General features: G+C 35.4%; 1 protein-coding gene across 2 annotated transcripts in view; it reads left to right on the top strand.

Annotated features, from left to right (window-relative positions):
• LOC126889483 (prostasin-like) overlaps window positions 1–13918 on the top strand; it is an 89067-nt gene that overhangs the window by 28251 nt on the left and 46898 nt on the right. Inside the window, exon 1 of one of the 2 annotated variants that reach the window (XM_050657819.1) lies at window positions 2592–2740. The exons of the other annotated variant lie outside the window; for it this stretch is intronic. Within the exon in view, the coding sequence (XP_050513776.1) occupies window positions 2698–2740 (43 nt within the window). The 5' untranslated portion in view covers window positions 2592–2697. Of the gene's footprint in view, window positions 1–2591; window positions 2741–13918 lie in introns of those variants that run through there. 2 annotated transcript variants of the gene reach the window in all.

A 13918-nucleotide genomic window follows, 5' to 3' on the forward strand; every position in this document is an offset into this window, starting at 1 on the left:
TCACATTTCCTTGTATAATGAGTCTCTCCATGTTTTCTGTGTTTGCTCTCATAACACGTCCAAAGTATTTTAATAATAACTTTTAGCTCTCTTAACCTTCGTCGGACGGCATAGGTACAATTGTAACTTTTGTGTTTTCAAATTGTGATAACTTTTTTTGTTAACGAGATAGAGACTTGAACTTTTGTGACATCTCTACATTTATCCAGTAGATTATGTGAGCCAAATATAACAAAGAAATTTTTATTCAGTTCGCAGCAGGGGGCTTAAATTGTTCCTACCCCCATAAACGACGGCATAGGTACATTGGTACCTTGTATTTTTTTTAATAAATGTTATAAAAACTCAATACATGTTGTATTTAAGTGGTAGTTTATTTGATCAAAATACAAAAATGAATGGTAGTGTGGATTTTTGCAAGGCAGAAAACATACTACACAACTCTTTCTCGTTTTAGGTTATTTTTTCCTTTCGTTTTGACAAACATGGCAACTTCTGGTTACTGGAGTAGATCCACGAATACTGTGAGATACTTGAGGAGTATCTACAGCAAGACAAAGATCTTTAGAAAGATCCTTCAAAAACTTCTTGCGTTGGTCCTTTTTTTTGTAATGGATTGTACTCTCGATATAATGTAGGATGCTAAACCAGTGACACCAATCACATTATAAAAAAAAGGCCAAGAGCCAAAGCACTGTTAGACGTGTAATTTTATACTCACCCAGCATTTTATCCATGGTATTAACCCCCCTTTAATTTTACCCTAATACTCAATCATTTCCGGCTACTTGTCCTGTTATATGCATGGACGAGAGTAACACTACTGCTTTGTTTTTCTTTAGCAAATAAGATCATACAATAGCATCATGATTGTATGCAAGATTTGTGGAAAAAATATAACTTACTTTCATATTGGTGAGAAGAAATCTCTTATTTTTTCTAAAAGAGCAGCTAACGTCATATGAGATGAATTCTAGATTTTAGCAAGTTCAAAACTGGTAAAAAGTTATCTGTAGTAACATTTCGCCCAGAATCTTTATAAGACGTGACCAGATTTAAAACTGTTAGCTCGCCAACGTTAACTTGCCGGGAACCATAAATACTTATGCTGTTTTCAAATATAAAGGTGAATTTGTATGGGATAAGGTATTTAATGCTTTACAAACCCAAAATACCATGGTTAGTGGGTTTGGAAGATATATTATTGTGTAAATTTTGTGCAGCCTCTAACTAGAAATAATTATTGTTCATCTATGGTTATGCATTGGAATGGTTTGTAGACTGGTTGCACAGTTTTATTCAGCATTGTCCAGATATCTCGTATGAGTGCAGCCTTATCGGCTGTTTTCCGTTATTGGCGGGTATTTTCGTTGTCAAATCTTAATAAATTTTAACATGGTCTTGAAACGATCATGAGACATTGCTGCACGTATTAGTGGCAGAGACTCCATATTCCACATCTCATACAAGTTTCCTTTGTTGATTCTATGTACCTCTTTTGTCGGCATGTCGGCAAACTAAATGTAGAATCATTATAACTCATGATGATTTTCAGGTATACACGTATTGGCAAGCACCAAAGAACTTAATGTGAATGAAATCTTCCAATTGAAATACAATACAATGCTACACTTCCTAGAATTTGTTTAAGACCACTATTTCCGGATTTATTGTTACCGTAATTTCAATAATTTACGATTGATAAGAAGGGTCACTTAAAAGCGGCTTCTAATCTTTGTTTGTAAATGCGTACAAGAACAAATTACCGAATATTATTATTTATTTATTGCAATAGTAAAAAATTTTTTAACCGATTATGCTAGTATTAAATAATATTATCTTAAAACGAACAAATATTTCCCTTTAGATTAAGGATTTTTTTAAGTAAATGTGTAACAGGTACAATTGTACCTATGCCGTCTGTTACCGGTGTAAAATTATACCGCTCGACAAAGGTTAAAATTGAATTATTTGTCATATGGTCGGTCCAACGAATTCGTAGTGTTGGTCTCCAACAGAACATTTCAGTGGCGTCCATCTTTCTTCTTTCCGAATTTTTCAGGGTCCTAGATTCACATTCGTAGGTCAGTATTGGGAATATTAAGCAGTTGATCAACCTCATCTTCAACCTCTACAATGTTAATCAACATTAATTTATAAACCAATGATACAAATTCAGATTAGAACACGAAATACGTAATTTTGTACTCGGAGAGCTTTGACGAAAATAATAATTGTGATCGCTTGTTATGATACGATACATCGATGTATAATTTTTCTTTGCCATTTCTAATCCCAGGTATTTTGCTACATTTTAGTATGCCATCGGTTAAGCTATGTAATGTCTTACTTTATGGATGTGTCACTTGAAACATTGTAATCATACGTACATATATAATTTGTTTAACAAAAGTTATTAATAAACCTGACAATACTTTATCTAATGATCAAATTATGTCTTTTTAATTTAAGGTTACCGTATTTTATATCAGAATTTTTACGCATTGTACAAAAGGATAAAATGTTATTTCACTAACAATTTTACATAATTTGCCATATCCGTTTGCTCTTAACACTGAAATAAATATGTCAATAGTAAAGTAATCAGTAGGATTTTTGGAAATACCATACAGTCACTATTTATAACGAATACGTTTAAGTGAGACATGGTTATTTGAAATTTTTGATTCGACGGAAATGTTGTGGGGAATATATTTTGCTATTAGTTTTTATTTGTTGGGTGAGTTGCATTATATTTCAACTGTAATTCAATTTAGCTTTTAATAAATAAACAATTATTCACTAGAAAACTAGTTTGCACATTGACTGAAGTTCTTCATTGAAAACTTTATTCTGTATATCGCTTTCGTTCTTCGTTTTTTCCCTAGGTCTATATTTGGTTTTATATAATATATTATATCACAGCACTACAGGCCTTAGAAGTCCTTAGTTTCAATAGTCTTGACTAGATTCTTCCACTTTTTCCGCTCCTTTACGTGGTCCCTTCCCCTCTATGTCAGTCCGGACGATATCAAACCACTTCTTTTGTGGTTTCCCTCTTTTTTCTTTCTTTTTTCTCCTGCTTGCAAAACCCTTAGGGCGTTTCTTTCTTGTGGCATTCGTGAAACATGTCCCAACCATGTAACTTTCTGCGCCCTCATTTTCTGTGTACTTTTGGGTCCCTTGTACATCTCCACTAGCTCCTGGTTTGTTCTTCTGCGCCATTCCTCGTTATCCTCCTTTATACCACCAAAAATTTTTTCGTAAACCCTTTTTTTAATACAACACTGTTGGTCTCACTTATTGTTTCATAAGTTGGAATTGACTCTACACGTTTTTTGCCTTCAACAGTGCGTTTAATGATCTTACTGCTTTGCTACCTTTCAACAACCCTGTATACATTTCTCCCTCTTCGCCTCCTCTATTTGTAACTTATTCAATGATACTTAAATTTTGTCACCTTCTCAAATTTATACTCTCTCTTAGTCCACAGTATATCGTCCTTTTTACAAGATGATTACAATGGTCTTAAAAATGATCTTAACTGCTTTGTTTTAGCGAGTCTACCACTTTCTAAAAAATTTCAGAGTGTAGGTTGGACGCGTTTCTGCATCTCGCGTCATTAAACTATTTACGTTGTCAGACTAACGAAACGCGGCTGTAAATTTGTGAGACAAGAGATCGACAATCTTTATTAATAAAATATAAGTACTTTAAATTGAAAATTAAGAATAAAATAAAAATTCCATTTTTAATTCAGTTGCAATGCGAAGGCAAAACAATCTTATTTTTCACTTAAAATACGGAGAGCAGTCCAGCCCTCTGAATCGACGATTTTCCACTCTTGTTGGAGTCTCATCGGAGAGAACGTAGGCCTGCTTCTCCATACTTTAAGTGATCAACATTGAGAGTCTATCCCCCACACCGTAACTGACGTGAATGGACTAGATTACTAGCGTCATCTGGCAATTGAAAGATGAAGTAGTTTTCAATCCTAATAACAATATTATTAATATTTAAAAATTTAAAAATATTAAAATATTACTAAAAGATTCTTAAATTGAAAACTTATTGGCCAATTTTCTTGGTAACACCTCCATGGCTTCTAAAATTTGCAAGCCAGATGGATGCTGAAGCGAAGACTCATTATACAAGGAAAGGTGGAAGGCCGAAGATCACGAGGAAGATCCCCAACAAGATGGATCGATCAGATTACAGGAATATGCAAAAGACTTATACATGAGTTAAAAGAAATGACCAGAGACAGAGATCTTTGGAGACGGACAATACACGACATCACGTCGACCACTACACTCCCTCCGGGGGGTCAGGATTGAAGAGAGAGATAAACCAAGCAAAAACCAAGTATGTATGGAAGTATGGAAATGAGAGAGGGAAATGCAGAAAAAAATAAATGGATCACTCTAAGGACGAATAAGAGCATAGCACATCGTCCATTTTGGAAGATGATTACAAAAGTCTTAAAAATGGTCTTAGTTGCTTCGTTTGAGCGAATCTATCTGAATACCTTCTGAACAATTTCAGAGTGCAGGTTGGACGCGTTTCAGCATCTCGCGTCGTTAACATATTTACGTTGTCGGACTAACGAAACGCGGCTGTTAATTTGCCGGACAAGAGATCGACAATATTTATTAATTAAATATAAGTTCTTTAAATTGAAAATAAAAAGATTTGTAATAACAAAATCGTAGAATCCGACATCCGCAAGATGTCACTCTAGCGCGGTAGTTTTGTTATTGCCAAACTCTTAATTTTCAGAGATGAAGTAGTTTTCAATCCTAATAATAATATTATTAATATTTAAATATTTAAAAATATTAAAATATTACTAAAAGATTTTTAAATTTAAAACTTATTGGTCCATTTTCTTGGTAACACCTCCATGGCTTCTAAAATTTGCAAGCCAGATGGATGCTGAAGCGAAGAAGACAAGAGGGAATTCAAAAAACTTACAATTCACGACCCCGTCTGTTCAGCTGGTAAATTCCAACATAAAATGGACCTAAGTTACTCAAAGAAGTAACGACCAATATAAAAATAAAATAAAAATTCCATTTTTAATTCAGTTGCAATGCGAAGGCAAAACAATCTTATTTTTCACTTAAAATACGGAGAGCAGTCCAGCCCTCGAAATCGACGATTTTCCACTCTTGTTGGAGTCTCATCGGAGAGAACGTAGGCCTGCTTCTCCATAGTTTAAGTGATCAACACCGAGAGTCTATCCCCCACACCGTAACTGACGTGAATGGACTAGGTGACTAGTTGCATCTGGCAATTAAAAGATGAAGTAGTTTTCAATCCTAATAACAATATTATTAATATTTAAAAATTTAAAAATATCAAAATATTACTAAAAGATTTTCAAATTGAAAACTTATTGGTCCATTTTCTTGGTATCACCTCCATGGCTTCTAAAATTTCCAAGCCAGATGGATGCTAAAGCGAAGAAGACAAGAGGGAATTTAAAAAATTTACAATTCACGACCCCGTCTGTTCTGATGGTAACAGTAACTTAGGTCCATTTTCTGTTGGAATTTACCAGCTGAACAGACGGGGTCGTGAATTGTAAGTTTTTTTAATTCCCTCTTGTCTTCTTCGCTTCAGCATCCATCTGGCTTGCAAATTTTAGAAGCCATGGAGGTGTTACCAAGAAAATGGACCAATAAGTTTTCAATTTAAAAATCTTTTAGTAATATTTTAATATTTTTAAATTTTTAAATATTAATAATATTGTTATTAGGATTGAAAACTACTTCATCTTTTAATTGCCAGATGACGCTAGTCACCTAGTCCATTCACGTCCGTTGCGGTGTGGGGGATAGACTCTCGGTGTTGATCACTTAAAGTATGGAGAAGCAGGCCTACGTTCTCTCCAATGAGACTCCAACAAGAGTCGAAAATCGTTGATTCAGAGGGCTCGACTGCTCTCCGTATTTTAAGTAAAAATAAGATTGTTTTGCCTCCGCAGTGCAACTGAATTCAAAATGGAATTTTTATTTTGTTTTTTTATTGGTCGTTACTTCTTTGAGTAACTAAGGTATATTTTCTGTTGGAATTTACCAGCTGAACAGACGGGGTCGTGAATTGTAAGTTTTTTGAATTCACTCTTGTCTTCTTCGCTTCAGCATCCATCTGGCTTGCAAATTTTAGAAGCCATGGAGGTGTTACCAAGAAAATGGACCAATAAGTTTTCAATTTAAAAATCTTTTAGTAATATTTTAATATTTTTAAATATTTAAATATTAATAATATTAAAAAGACTAAGTTTTCACACTAATGGCATATAAAACAACATAATGCTATTCTACATCCCACCAGAATGAAAACAATGGGAACCTTCTCTGGTTACACCTCGGAGGCTTCTACAATTTTCAAGCCATACGGATGCTGAGACTAAGGAAGATGAGGGAATTCTACAATTTACAATTCACGTCCCATCTGCTCAGCGCGGTAAAGTTCCAACCAGAATGGTTCCCTTCATACTCCACACAGAGTAAATGTAAATCAAAAATGAATAACCATTTTCAATTTCGTTGCAAAACGAAAACACAGCCGAACCATATTCTAGTCCAATCAGAGAGTGCTGCAAGCACCCCTACCGGTTTCGAAACTTATTAGTCTCTCATCAGGAGGCACATATGCTGCTCTCCCTGATCCAACCAAAACAAACCCCAGCGTGCAGTCCCGGATTGCAACGAACGAAATGGCATAGATGCCCTAGCGGCAACTGCTAGCAAAAATACTAAGTTTTCACTCTAATGGCATATAAAACAACATAATTCTATTCTACATCCCACCAGAATGAAAACAATGGGAACCTTCTCTGGTTACACCTCCGAGGCTTCTACAATTTGCAAGCCATACGGATGAGAGACTAATAAGTTTCGAAACCGGTAGGGGTGCTTGCAGCACTCTCTGATTGGACTAGAATATGGTTCGGCTGTGTTTTCGTTTTGCAACGAAATTGAAAATGGTTATTCATTTTTGATTTACATTTACTCTGTGTGGAGTATGAAGGGAACCATTCTCGTTGGAACTTTACCGCGCTGAGCAGATGGGACGTGAATTGTAAATTGTAAAATTCCCTCATCTTCCTTAGTCTCAGCATCCGTATGGCTTGCAAATTGTAGAAGCCTCGGAGGTGTAACCATAGAAGGTTCCCATTGTTTTCATTCTGGTGGGATGTAGAATAGCATTATGTTGTTTTATATGCCATTAGAGTGAAAACTTAGTCTTTTTGCTAGCAGTTGCCGCTAGGGCATCTATGCCATTTCGTTCGTTGCAATCCGAGACTGCACGCTGGGGTTTGTTTTGGTTGGATCAGGGAGAGCAGCATATGTGCCTCCTGATGAGAGACTAATAAGTTTCGAAACTGGTAGGGGTGCTTGCAGCACTCTCTGATTGGACTAGAATATGGTTCGGCTGTGTTTTCGTTTTGCAACGAAATTGAAAATGGTTATTCATTTTTGATTAATAATATTGTTATTAGGATTGAAAACTACTTCATCTCTGAAAATTAAGAGTTTTGTAATAACAAAACTACCGCGCTAGAGTGACATCTTGCGGATGTCGGACTCTACGATTTTGTTATTACAAGTCTCTTAATTTTCAATTTAAAGAACTTATATTTAATTAATAATTATTGTCGATCTCTTGTCCCACAAATTTACAGCCGTGTTTCGTTAGTCCGACAACGTAAATATGTTAATGACGCGGGATGCGGAAACGCGTCCAACCTGCACTCTGAAATTTTTCAGAAGGTGTTCAGATACATTCACTCAAACGAAGCAACTAAGACCATTTTTAAGACTTTTGTAATTATCTTCCAAAAAGGACGATGTACTTTGCTCTCATTCGTCCTTAGAGTGATCCATTTATTTTTTTCTGCATTTACCTCTCTCATTTCCATATTTCCATACATACTTGGTTTTTGCTTGGTTTGTAGTTAGAGCATATTTTCTGGCTTCTTTTTCAAATTTTGTGAATATTTTTCAAAGTTCAGGTCTTGGACATGTCAGAAACACCAAGCCATTTGCAAAATTTATACACTGTTGTTTTTTGTTCAGAATCGTGCCGCTTGTCTGCATATTGGCTCCTATTATCTTTTCTGGTACCTACATAATATGTTGACAGGGCGTCTCCTTGTTTTAACCCTCTATTGACGTTAAACTGATTTGAAAAACTTCTTTGTGCCATGACGTTATTGACTGCATTCGTTAGTGTCATTTTAACTAAGCGTATCAGTTTCTCTGATATTTTTCAGTATATAAGATATAATAATTCAACATAGAAGATCTCTTACACTATAAAGAGAAGAAAAAAGAGTCAGACGAATGTTGCAGAACTAAAAAGAAGAAATGGATTGAAGACTTACTGCTGGAACTCGAAGCTAATAGTCACGATAATGCAAGACTATATAAACACATAAAAGCACAGAATAATAAAAAGATACCGGCAAATATTGGAAAAAAGGAATGGGAAACACACTATAGAGAATTGTTCAAAAAGAAAGACGAGGCTGGAAATGCAGAAAATGAAGAAAAAACAGAAAATAGGAATGAAGAACAATTAGAGCCTCCCTCATACAACGAAGTATTGGCGACCATAAACAGATTAAAGACAAGGAAAGCAGCAGGACCAGATGACATTATAAATGAGTTCTTCAAGAATGGCGGAGAGGAACTAGCTCACAGAATCCACAAGCTGATATAACGAATATGGGATGAAGAACGCATGCCGAACGACTGGAATTGCGGTCTGATAACACCAATCCCTAAAAAAGGCGACAAGACGAAATGCACTAACTACAGGGGAATCACGCTATTAAATACAATGTACAAAATTTTAACTAATTTGATCAGACAAAGAATAGAAAAAGAAACGAGAACAAAAATAGGTTATGGTGGCTCCTGGCTTCTGAGCCACCTTAGATAATTAGGGGTTGGTTACCCCCGACCATAAGGGTTGATGTAGTAAATAACTCTCACAGTTAATACATTTATTTATACGTGGAGTATTTAATGGTAAGTAGCTGGTGGTATATTATTTGCTTAATGTGATGTTACTCGCTGGAATCTCAACTACTAATTGATTTATCTGTTCCCCGTGAAGGTATAATTAAAGGTCGATTGTTTTGTTTTATGTTTTGGTAAGCAAAAGTGAGAGTGATTCAAAATGCTGACTGCTAACAAACATACATTGATTATTATTGCAACTTGACCTTGTATCAAATACTAGCATGTATCGATGTGGTAATCTAGGTTAATCGTATTTATTAAAAACAAACATATTTGTTTTTACCACGGGCATTTAATTATTAAAGAGTTTGTCTTAAGAAGATGTTTACTGAGATGCTGTGTATCCCAACACATCTTCCTTTCCTTCCGAAAATTTTCTGACTACGGAAAAGGAAGAAAATTTTTCTATTAGTACCACCACCTACTTAGTGCGTTTTAATAAATACAATATACATTTTTTATTTCCTATAAATAATAATCAAATACAAAAAAAATAAAAGTGAAAATGCTCGTTATCAACATTGTTCCCGTTTCACTTGTCACTCACTGTGTTCTCGGATTGTAAGCATATAATCTCTTCTTATGTATTTCCCTGATTTTATTGTTTTCCAATCTGATCTTACAATTAACATTATTTACCTCTGTTATTGTGAAGGGGCCTACATAAAGACTATCACACTTACCATTCTCTTCCCTTTTTACCAGGACTAGGTCTCCTATTTTAAAGTGTTGTGGTGTTGCTTTGAGCTTATTCTTTTCTTGTCGCTCTTTTTTGTGCTTTAGTAAGAAGGTTCTAGCTCTCTCTTGTACGCTTTGTAGTTTGTAGCGTAACTCATTGTAGTAAGCATCTATATTGTAACATGGTTGAATCTCCTGTGTAAGGTCTTCTGGTAGGTTAACCTTCCTGCCATATAACAGTTCAAACGGTGTGTAACCATGATACGCGTTAGGGGTTGTATTGTAGCAGTATGTGAACATCCTGCAACCCACATCCCAATTTTCTCTGTCTTCGTCTATGAATGCTCCTACGTACTCGTTTAATGTTCTGTGTAGTTTTTCGCAACTTCCAATGAACTGTGGATGGTATGCCGTTGAGAAGTTGTGCTCTATTTTTAGTAGCTTTGTTAGTTCCTGCATTACTTCATTTTTATATTCTGTGCCTTGGTCTGTTCTTATTTGCTTCATGAGTCCGTATGTTGGTATGAAATGATCAAAAATTCCTCGGGCTATTGTCTCTGCTTCTTTATTGCACACGGGTATACTGACCGCGTATTTCGTAAGCTCACATAACATTGTTATACAGTATCTATTACCTTCGTTACTTTTAGTGAATGGACCTATCGTATCTATGTATACTATGTCCCATGGTTTGGAAGAAGTGTCCGATATCACGAATTCCTCGACATGTGTTCTTTTCGGTTTGTTAATTTGACATTTATAACATTGTTTAACGTATTTTCTTACGTCTTTTTCCAAATTTTTCCATCTAAATCTTGCTTTTAGCTTCTTTAAGAGTCTGTTATTTCCTACGTGTCCTCCAAACATCGGATGATTATGATATTCTTCTATTAACCTGTGTTTTTCTTTGTCATCTTCTATTGTTTCTGGTACTTCACATATGTATATTTCTACATTCTTCAATATTTCGTTTCCTTGTTTAATAAATTCCTCAATTGTGCACACTTTAAAAATAATATCGTTTACGTATATTTTTACTTTATGTACTGCATTCTCTACCGCCAGCTTATCAAGCTGTGCCAACGTTTGGTTTAAATCAAAATGATTGAATCCTGTGGCTATGCTCTTGCTGCACTTTATTTTGTTTTTGACCCTAATGCTCAGTCTTGGTGAGATTAGTTCTGCTCCAAAAGACAAAATTGGTAGTCTATGCGCCTCTAAATTATTTAGTACCTTTCTTACTGTCTGTTTGTGGGCTTCTGGCTGTAGTGCGAGTTCACTTTCTGCCTTCGTTTGCCTTGCTTCCTTCTTATTTTCTCTTGCTTGAGCTCGTGTTATAGCTAATATATGGGTATTGTCTATGTATAGGTTCTTTAGTTGATGTAATGTTATTCTTGAAAGACTATCTGCATAGTTATTTTTCCCTGTTATATACTCTATTTCGAAATCGTATTCCTCTAAATCTAAACTGATCCTTGTAAGTTTCGAAGTTGGTTCTTTCATTGCGAATAAATGTGTTAGTGGTTTATGATCCGTTTTGACTAAAAATGTTGGTGCTCCATATAAATAACATTTGAAATGATTAATTCCCCAATGAATCGCTAGTAATTCCTTAACGATTATAGGTTTATTACATTCTCCTTTATTGAAACTTCTTGATGCGTATGCTATTGGTAGGTCTATTCCGTTATAATCTTGACTTAAAATTGCTGAACAACTCTCGTTGGATGCGTCTGTTGTTAGTATGAATTGTTTATTGAAATCCGGATATTTTAGGATCGGTGGCTTCATCAGAGATGATTTAAGCTTATTGAATGCTTTTTCACATTCTTCTTCATCATCATCATCATCATCATTTGGCTCTACAACTCTATGTGAGTCTTGGCCGCGTTTACTATTTCCCTCCATTGTTGTCGGTCCTGAGCAGCTATTTCCCATTTCTGTACTCCCATTTTGCGTAGATCGCTGGCTACTGCGTCCTTCCATCTCTTTCTTGGGCGACCAACTGACCTTTTTCCATCGGGCCTTTCCCAGAATGTGGCGTTTAGAAGTCTTTCGTCACTTGATCTTAGTACGTGACCCGCCCATCGTATTCTGTTTGATTTAATGTAATGTAGCGTACTATGTTTTCATCTCCGTATATTGTCTGGAGTTCATCATTGTGTCTTCTTCTCCATTCTCCTGTTGTCTCTTCTCTGCAAGGCCCATAGATAGTCCGCAGTATCTTTCTTTCAAGTACCAGTAATTTTGTTCTTTCCCGCTGATTCAGAGTCCACGTTTCGCTTCCATACGTTATTGTGGAACGAATATTTTCACATTCTTCTGACCAAAAAAATTCTACTCCTTTTCTTGATAGTCTGTTGAGTGGTCTGCATATTTCAGCAAAATTTTGAATAATACGTCTATAATAGTTACAAAATGCTACGAATCTTTTTGTTTCTTCCGCTGTCTTAGGTGTCGGGTATTGTTCAATCGTTGCATATTTCGCTTTGTCTGGTGATACTCCTTCCTGAGAAAGATCATGTTCTAAATATGTTACTTCTCTTCTCAAAAATTGACATTTTCCTGGGTTAAGTTTCAAATTGAATTTTCGACATGTCTCGAATGTCTTTTTCAGGTTGTCTAGGTGATGTTTTTCAGATATTCCTATCACTACTATATCGTCCATGTAAAGAAATGCTTTGTCCGGTGTTAATCACGAATATGCTATTGACATCATCCTTGAAAAGCTATTTGGGCTTACATTTAATCCAAAAGGTAATCTGGTAAATTGAAATGCTCCATTTTCTGTGCTAAACGATGTGTATTTTCTCGATGATTTTTCTAATGGTATCTGGTGAAAACCTGACATTAAGTCTATAACTGAAAACCATTTTGCTCTTCCTAGTTGATCTAGTATCGAGTCTATCCTTGGTAAAGGAAATTTGTCTGTGACTATTTTCTTGTTTAGTTGTCTAAAATATATGCATAATCTCCATGCTTTATTTCCATCTATCGCCTTTTTCGGTACCAGCACTACTGGGCTGTTGTATTCTGATGTAGACGGTTCTATTATTCCTTGGTCTCTCAGTTTTTGTACTTGTCGGTTTAATTCCTCTGTTTGTGCATGAGGTGTCCTATAGTTTTTATATATACCGGAGTTTGGTCTTTAACTCTCAGTTTCTGCTCATAGAAGTTGTTACATGTTAGCATGTCATGCCTTAGGGCGAATATATCTGAATAATCTTCACATAAAGATACTAACTTATCGCGTATGTATTCTGGAATGTCTAACTTCAATGATTCCCGTAATTCCTTTTTCCTATCCTTGCTGTCGTTGATCAGTCTATATATGTTGAATAATTTAATGTCTAATATTTTGATTGCGTTTGTCTCTACTTTTACTGTTTCGTAGGTTGTGTTCAAAGTTTTGATGTACGGATTATTACTTGAAATAATTGCTCTCGCTATGAATATTCCTGGTTGTATTTCCTGTTGTTCCACTATCCTGTCATTCTTCAGCGTTTGAAAAATTTTTACGACTCTGTAAATTTCACATCTAGGCGGTATTACTATCGTGTCATTATCTATATTATCCAAAATGTTTGTACTAATGTAGCAATCGTTGTCCTCTTTAATGTGTATTTTAAGATTAGCGTAGTCTAGTATGCATTGAAAGTTTGAAATAAAGTCTCTCCCAATGATTCCGTCGGTTGGAATAGGAAAGCTTGGTTCCAATAATTGAAAGATATGCTCAAATCGAGATCCTTTTACTTCTAGCGTTGTTTCAACTTCTCCCATTGTTTGTAATTCTCCTTTAGTTACTCCTTTTATTTTCGCTTTTGTGTTTGGTTTCACATGCTCCTTCATAAAATCTTGTGAACATTTCAGTATTGAAATATCAGCTCCTGTGTCTATGATAAAGGTATTTGTGTTTTCTAGGATTCCTGTTTTCATTTGTACAAAATTCGTTAGGTTTAAATCGAAGTTGTAAATATTATATTCCACTTCTGACTGTGTACTTTCCTTGTTTCGTTCATTCAAAATCCCAACTGCTGGTTTTCTGGTTCCTCTTGGCTGTCTTCTAACTCAAGTAGTCTTACGTTTCTGTTACGTCCTCCTCTCTGGTTCCCTCTGTATGTTTGGTTGTTAAATTGTCTATATCCTCTGTTGGAATAATTCCGTTGGTTTCCTGTTTCTTCTCCTTTGTTCCGTTGTCCGAA

The sequence above is a fragment of the Diabrotica virgifera genome, chromosome 8 (genome assembly GCF_917563875.1).
Source record: "Diabrotica virgifera virgifera chromosome 8, PGI_DIABVI_V3a".
Classification (NCBI taxonomy): domain Eukaryota; kingdom Metazoa; phylum Arthropoda; class Insecta; order Coleoptera; family Chrysomelidae; genus Diabrotica; species Diabrotica virgifera.